This window comes from Nematolebias whitei, chromosome 18, assembly GCF_014905685.2.
Source record: "Nematolebias whitei isolate Nwh7 chromosome 18, NemWhi1, whole genome shotgun sequence".
Taxonomy (NCBI): Eukaryota; Metazoa; Chordata; class Actinopteri; order Cyprinodontiformes; family Rivulidae; genus Nematolebias; species Nematolebias whitei.
Window position 1 is genome coordinate 40,660,982 of NC_056515.1, and position 8,292 is coordinate 40,669,273.

At 43.8% G+C, this 8,292-nt stretch overlaps 1 protein-coding gene across 1 annotated transcript in view; it reads right to left on the minus strand.

Annotated features, from left to right (window-relative positions):
- Positions 1 to 862: 862 nt before the first annotated feature.
- rilpl1 (Rab interacting lysosomal protein-like 1) overlaps positions 863 to 8,292 on the minus strand; it is a 16,365-nt gene continuing 8,935 nt past the window's right edge. Inside the window, exons 5-7 of the mRNA XM_037692493.1 lie at positions 7,677 to 7,831; positions 5,071 to 5,169; positions 863 to 1,394 (exon numbers count right to left, since the gene is read on the minus strand). Coding sequence (XP_037548421.1) covers positions 1,274 to 1,394; positions 5,071 to 5,169; positions 7,677 to 7,831 — 375 coding nt within the window. The 3' untranslated portion in view covers positions 863 to 1,273. The remainder of the gene's footprint in view (positions 1,395 to 5,070; positions 5,170 to 7,676; positions 7,832 to 8,292) is intronic.

The window sequence follows — 8,292 nt, forward strand, 5'->3', positions numbered from 1 at the left end:
TACGCTGCCTCGCGTCGTGAAATGTTTTATTTTTTAAGCATTTAAACTATCTGGTTCTGGAAACACAAACAAGAATATTTCAGGCAAAAACTTTAAAAAATGATCAAAAAGTGCATCCAAGAAGTTTCATTCAGAATTAGGGAAAAGGTTATTTCTTGCCCACGGGCCGTATGTTGTCCACATTTATTCTAACGGCTCTTAAATAAACCCTTAAAGTCAAAGAATTAAAATCATGATTCTGTCCATGTTTATATAAAGAAATCAGCGAAATGCTCAGGTTGTTTAAAAAAAACTTGGAAATCCTTCTTTTATACGCGGCTTTGAAAGACAAAATAAAATAAAAAATCTTTAAATGTCTGTCTTTGTGTTTCTGGGGCTGTCATCTACTGCAACAATAAAACATTTTTTCTATCAAAGATGGATTGTTTTTGTATTTTCTTTACTCTAATTTTCATTTTGCTTTCTCTAAAACCATGGTTCCCAACTGTGGTCCCTGAGGAACACCATACTGCATGTTTCCGTTGTTTCCTGCTCCAACGCGCCTGATTCAACGATTTAATGACTTAAAGTTCTGCAGAAGTCCGTTAATCACCATTGGTTCAAATCAGGTGTGTCAAAGCAGAGAAACGAGTAAAACATGCAGGATGGTGTTCCTCAGGGACCACGGTTGGGAACCTCTGCTTTGAAGAAGGGGTGAGCAACATTTTATTCCCAGAAGTCCAAATCAAGATACTTAAAACAATCAAATAATTTTAAATTGTATTTTCTTTAAGACAGATCATCTGAAGACTCTTGTAACGTATATTTTCTTTAAAATACGACTCTTCAGGAATTTAAGGTGTACTTTCAGTAAACTCGCTCTTATGACTAAAAATTTTCGCCTAAACGTACAAAATTTAAAAAATGTGTTTGTTGGAGTCTTTGAGGTTCTGGAAACATGAAGACTTTAAAAAGTTTGAGCCGATCTTAATCTAAAGGTTTTTTGATGTATTTGTTGAATGTATTGATAAATGTCGGCTCTCCTAATTTTAAAGTTGTTTTGTTTCAGGTAGGACAGTGGAGGCCGGACGGGGCTTGTCCAAGGTCCACTTTTGGCCCTCAGGCCATGCATTGTCCACATCTGCAACATTTATAGCCTTCAGCAGGAGTTTCATCCTGAAAAGCAGATCCAAGCTGAAGTTCGGTCTTTTCAGCCGTCGACCTTCAGCCCGTCTCTCACCTTGAAGCAAACTGCTACAGCCGGAGTGCGAGTGTCCGATTCCCGTGGAGCGCTTTACATGTGCTGCAGGGCCTCCTGGGCTTGCTCCGTGTACGTCTCGTCTTTCCGTGTCCCGGGGTTGAAGCCGGCGTCAAACTGCACGCCGCGCTGCTTGTCACGAGAGAAGAAGCTAAACCTGGAGACAAAAGACGGGACAGGAGAGACGTTTGGACGGACCAGCACGTCCCAGCAGGGCTGTCACCCAGGACAAGTTACTGGGAATTATGGGAAATAATTTATTCTAACAAACACAAACATCAGCCTGATGTGGTCGTTAGTCGTGTTGGAACAGTGAAAGTAAAACAAGCAGAACGCTGAGGGACTTGAAGAGTGAGTGTTTGTAGTTTGGAGGTGAGTGTTTGTAGTTTGGAGGCGAGTGTTTGTAGTTTGGAGGCGAGTGTTTGTAGTTTGAAGGTGAGTGTTTGTAGTTTGGAGGCGAGTGTTTGTAGTTTGGAGGTGAGTGTTTGTAGTTTGGAGGTGAGTGTTTTTCCAGACTGGAACAGCACAGTGGATGCAGGTAAACCTAAATGTTTTTGGTGTGTAGGAGCTACACTGTGGAGAAGAGCGGAGGTTTCTTTTGTGCTCGTTGGAAGCGGCGTGTGGACGCTGCCACAACCAGAGACAAAGGTGGAGCTAGAGGGGGGCCAATGGTGGCCGTGAGTACCATAAATGGTGGTGACCCTTCTTAGATGTAGCCACACACGTCCATGGAAGTCGGTACCTCACTTATTTTTCAAGTTATCGTGCTCAAAACACGGACGGACGGAGGTTACTCCTCTTTGCTCTGCGACGGGACAAAAACCCTAAAAACTAAAACTAAATGATTTATTGTGACTAAAAATAAAAGAAAGGCAAAATATGAAACGTTATAATTGGAGATAGTTGCCTTGGCCCCCATAGATTAATCTTCAGCCCCCACAACCATTTAAGCAACATAAAAACCAGAAAGCACAGCTTCCTGGAATAACCAGTGTGGCCAGTTCACTTAAATAAATGGTGGCAGCCATGTCGGATTTAGTTTGTGTTTTTCCCTCGTCCAGATCAGTAAACCATGAAGTTAAGAACCATCAACAGAAAGGCTTCACGTGTTCAACACAATGATTTAGTGAGTTGTTAGAAGTTTTTCAGAAAACACAAAACAACCAGACTACATGTCCATTCTGATGGCTGATCCTGGATCGGATCTGGTTGTTGACTTTAGGCCGATCAGCCAATCAGAACACTACGAGGTGCACATGCAGCAGCGAGGCGGTGACAGACTGAACCAACAGGAGGAGGAAATCATACTAGACACACGAGACGTCTGATTGGCTGTAAAGTGGGATCATCTGGGATCAAACCAGCTGCCACCATTGGCATTATAGCTGTGAAGATCCTGGGGGGGACAGGGACCACTTCAGTCAACTGACCCAAAACTCAGAGTCAAACAGAAGAACAGTCTGTGAGTGAATGATACGTGCAATTCTTGGAGAAACATTTTTAGAGGACCATTTCTGTTTCCGTGCACATTGCTCGTGCTTTTATCGACTTCTGTTCATTTAATGGAAGAATTCAAGCAAACTTCAACCTCCAGACTTGAAACAAGAAGCAGCTGCTTCTTTAAGAAGCCACAAGTCGACTCGTCTACCGGGGCTGGCCCGCGTCATATCGTTCACGATAACACCGGTAAAAAAAGCTTGACATCATGATATGCTATGGAGTGGTGGCGCAGAGGTTAGAGAAGGTGGGCCTGTGATCGGAAGATCGCCGGTTCAAGCCCCGGTACCGACAACATCAAAAATGTGGGTGGGGTATGTGAAGCACCCACACCTGCCCCCACCCACATTCGCTCCACTCTGGGCCCCTGAGCAAGGCCCTTAACCCCCACCATGTGCTCCTAAACAGGTCTCTCTTGAAAATGAGTTCTCGTGGCTCAGTGAGACTACCTGGATCAATAAAGGTAAATGAAAAAAAGAAATCGTCAGAATGCTCCGAAATATCACGATATAATATCTGAACCATATCGTCACCACGATCGTCTACAGCAGCACAAGAGGTCAAAGGCTCCAAGTGCTGGGTTGGATCCTCAACTCAGTTAATAAACCCTCTGATAAACTCAAACCTGCTACATCAACTGTGGCTTGAAAGTAAAGAATTTACTGCCATGGGCTGAAGACTTCATCCATCCATCCATCTACCATCCATCCATTATCCATCCACTCACCCATCCATCATCTTCCTCCTGTTCTGGACTCAGGTCTGGGGGCAGCATCTTGAGCAGGGAGGTCCAGACATCATCTCTCTCCACAGCCTCTTCCAGCTCTTCTGGGAGGACTCCAAGGAGTTCCCAGACCAACACAGGGACATAGTCTCTCTCCAGTGTGTCCTGGGTCTTCCTTGGGGTCTCCTCCCAGTCGGACATGCCTGAAGCACCTCCCTAGGAAGGCGCCATGGGAGCATCCTTACCAGATGCTGAACCTCCTCAACTGGCTCCTCTGGATGTGGAGGAGCAGTGGTTCTACTCTGAGTCTTTCCTGATAACTGAACTTCTCCCCCTGTCTCTGAGGGAGAGTCCAGCTACCCTGCAGAGGAAACTCATTTCAACCTCCTGGATCCACGATCTCATTCTTTCAGTCTCTACCAGAGTTCATGACCAGAGGTGAGGGGAGGAACGTAGACCGACCAGTAAACAGAGAGCTTTGTCTTATAGCTCAGCTCCCTCTTCACCACAATGGACCGGCACAAAGTCCACAATACTACAGATGCTGCACCAATTGGTCTGTCAGTCTCATGCTCCATTCTTCCTTCACTCGTGAACAAAACCCAGAGATACTTGAACTCCTCTACATGAGGCAGAACCTCACCCTCGATCTGAAGAGAACAATCCACCCTTTTCTGACTGAGGACCATGGCCACAGATTTGGAGGTGCTGGTTCTCATCCCAGCTGCTTCACACTCGGCTGTGAACCGCTCCAGTGAGACCTGAAGATCACGACATGATGACCGCAAAAGGACCACACCATCTGCAAAGAGCAGAGGTGAATCCTGAGGCCACTGAAGCGGACTCCCTCCACCCCCGAGAAGTTCTGTCCATAAAATTATTAAAACTGCCTAAAAACATCATCCGTTACCCTCTTGGCTCACTCGCTACGCCAGAGTCCCCCAGCGCTGAGGGACTTGAATAGTGAATGTTTGTAGTGTCCGAGCTGAGCGTTTTTCTGGACAGGAATTAAACAAGTAAACCTAAACCTTTCCAGTTTTATCCACCACCTGGAGCAACGGTGGAGCCGGGGGGTAATGGTGGCCCTGGCCACCACAGATTAATCTTTGGCCACCCCAATCATTTGAGCAAACTATACTTTAAGCAATATAAAAACTAGAAAGCATAGTTTCCTCAAATAATCCCGTTTGACAGTTTGCATATATATTTGGTGGTGGCCATCTTGGATTGTGACGTGGTAACCCAGTTAATCCTCAAAGTTCTGGCTACAAGACAACAGCTCGCATCTCTAGAAGGTTTCAGACCGAACGGCGTCTTTCCAAAACACAGCCAGCCTTCAAATAATCTTTCACGACTGTAATTATGAATATCCATATTTATACAGTATCATCGTACTGGGACTTTAAAACTGTGGCTGCTGCAGAACGTTACCGTCTCTCTCCTCCGTGTAGTTAAATCAGTGTGACCTGGCTGTAACGCTTCTACCTGTGCATCAGCGTTTCTTACCTTCCACCTGCTTCCACAGCTCTTGTGAATGTTCATTCTGGTACCAGTTTGAACAGTGTCAGGTGAATGTGTGGTGCTATTAGAAGGAGTACGGTGGAAAACGTACAGGCGTTTGATTCCTGACTCTGGATGAGCAGAAGATCTGGAGTGAGTCTTCAGTTCAGGGGAGGGAGACGGAGACAGAGCTTCATCCTCGGCTTCATCACTGCAACGACAGAGATCATCAGCAACGTGTCTGTAACACACAAACATCTAGAAACAACTCGAACTGTCACGGCCACACAACATGAACCCTCAAACACTTTCACTTTTTCACAGTTTATTTATTTGAACCGTCTTCAAGTTATCGCAGCGTCAGCTTGTAAAAACCGTGACGTCACGTCACTCAGAGGGATTAACACTTCTGTTGTTGAACTGCAGGTGTTCATTGATTCACCATCAACTACAGTTCATTAAAATAAAAATCTATGCTTCTTATATTGAATATTGTTTGGGGGCTAGCTTGATTGTGTGTAGTAGAGGTAATTTAAATGTCTTGAGGTTTCAGGAAAAGTGAGTAAATGGTAAAGAGACTGTACTTATACAGCTCCTTTCTGCTCTTTACAACACAACCTGTGCCCTATGAGGGGTTCAGTGTCTTGCCCAGGGACACTTCAACATGTAACTGATGGTGGAATCAAACCCCCAACTCTTCCATTGGAGGACAACTGCTCTAACCACTCAGCCACAGCCGCCTCATTCTTCGACTAACAATAACTAGGAGCAATCTAAGTTGCTGTGGCCATCATTACTGGACATATGAAGTCAAGACTTGAAGACAGAGTTGTGGTGTTTGTAGGCAACGTGTATTTTACATTTGTACTTGTACTTGTTCTGTGTTATGTGTCCGGTAGGTTTCTAAGAGAAGCCTGCTTTGCTACTACATAAGGGTAAATATGTAGTAAATATAAATATAAATATGTAGTGCAAAGAAGATATGTTGTGATAAAAGTACAGTATGATGCAGTTCAGACATGCTATGATGCTCATTATCCTGATGCATGCTCAATATATTGCCTTATATGATGCTCATTGTGATAATTTAAAAAATGAACATCAAAAGGCTGGAAAATGCATAATTTTGATTACTGGTAGATTTGACACCACTGGCACTAACCAGTACGTACATGTACGTCATCACTGTGTTCAGATTATACTAACTACGCCGGTTGTGTTTCTTTCTGAGTAACCGTCGTGTAGTTGATCATTTTCAGGATGTTAGTAAGAGGTTGTTAAGGAACTGTATCAAACGGTGCAGTTTGTAAGAGTTTCCACAAATATTAACTTAAAAAATGTTGGTGACTCTATGGAGGCTTGAATCACGTGACTGACCTACATTAGGTCGGCTGTTAGTCGTGTGCAATACTGCAAAACTTAAGTTAACACAACATCACCGACACTGATCTGATCAAATAGTTTGACCTTATATTTCATGTAGATAGAGCAGTCCTCTGTGTAGATAGAGCAGTATGTCATGTAGATAGAGCAGTCCTCTGTGTAGATAGAGCAGTCTGTTGTGTAGATAGAGCACTCTACCATGTAGATAGAACAGTATGTTGTGTAGATAGAGCAGTCAGTCACATAGATAGAGTAGCCTGTTGTGTAGATAGAGCACTCTACCATGTAGATAGAGCAGTATGTCATGTAGATAAGAGCAGTCTGCCGTGTAGATAGAGCAGTCTGTCGTGTAGATAGAGCAGTCTGTCGTGTAGATAGAGCAGCCTGTTGTGTAGATAGAGCACTCTACCATGTAGTTAGAGCAATTTGTCCTGTAACTAGAGCAGTCGGTCACGTACATAGAGCAACCTGTCGTGTAGATAGAGCAGTTTGTCGTCAGTAAATGTTTAGAGTGAAGTCTGCTTCCATCAAAAATGGCCAAACCATTACACTGATGGAGCCACATATTGAATAGGAGTCTCTATGGGTAAACAGTTTGAAAACCAGCTGATAATATTTGGAACAGGGTAAAACAGATGTTAGCTTTATTTATTTATTTTCAAAATGGCCACCACATTATCCACTGGGTGTAATAATCTCTGTTCTTAGCTACCTATTGTAATAATATTGGTCTCTAGTGTAAGTTTTCAGATATGGGAATTCCACTGAACTTAAGAGAAATCCATATTGGGTGGCGGCCATCTTGGATTTGAAATGGTTGACTGTATTATTATTGTGGTTGTCCTCAGGCTGTTTCTGTGAGTAGCAAGTTGTCCATCTGGCCTAAAATATTTGAATGTTGTACATGATGATTGATTGTTTTGCACGTGTTAAAAGCTTCTGAGATTCCAACAGGAGGGTGCCTTGAAACACAGCAGTGAAGGCTACTTATGAGACAGAGCTGGTTGGCAGGCTGTGGGCTGAGGAAGTCCTCTGGATGAGGGACAAAGCATTTCTCACTTAAAGAAACTGGTCCAGGTGACACGATTGAACCGTTTTTGTCGTCTACTTTACAAGGTCAAATTGCTTCAACTCATCTTATTTTTCAAACTGCTTACTGTAAAGACCGTATTATAACAAGCTGTTAATTGAAGAACACATTAGTTGGTTTGAGAACAAACGGGGTTTTGTTTCTTACTTTAGGAATTATTTTTTTGACTGGTCTTTGTGACGTTCCAGTCAGTGAAATCTAACATTCGTTGTGTAACGTCAGCTTTGCTTGGAACCTTCTTGTACCTCTTGTAGTAAGCCAGCTCCTCCTGAAGTAAAAAAACTTTGGCCTTCAGCTCATTCCTCTCGTGGAGGACATCCCTCAGCTCCTGCAGGGTGAATCGGGGCCTGTTAGGGTCTTTGGGGTCCAACGTGCCCGACTCCTCCTCACAAAACGCTTCCTGCAGAGGGAAAAATGCATCACACAGTAAAATACACAAGAAACAGGAAAAAAGGACGTTGGATGGAAGTGAGGACACTTTGGTGACATATTGAAACACATTAGCAGGTCCTCATCGCACATCGCCTCCTGGTGGCAAATGTTACCATAGCATTTTATTTATAGAGCACTTAAAACAGGGACAAGGCCAACCAAAGTGCTGTACAGACAGAACAACAGGTAACACACGAAGCAAAACACAAAATGAGGTAAATCAGAATATAAGATGGCGTGATCCTCCAGGAAGCACTTCAACTGGGACTCGACTATTTTCTCCAGTACTTTAGAAACAAATGGGAGTTTGGAGACAGGCCGGAAGTTGGACACGAGTGAGGGGTCAAGGTTTGGTTTTTTCAGGAGAGGCTGGACGACAGCATGTTTAAAGGATTTTGGCACCACGCCAGTGGATAAACTACTGTTTAC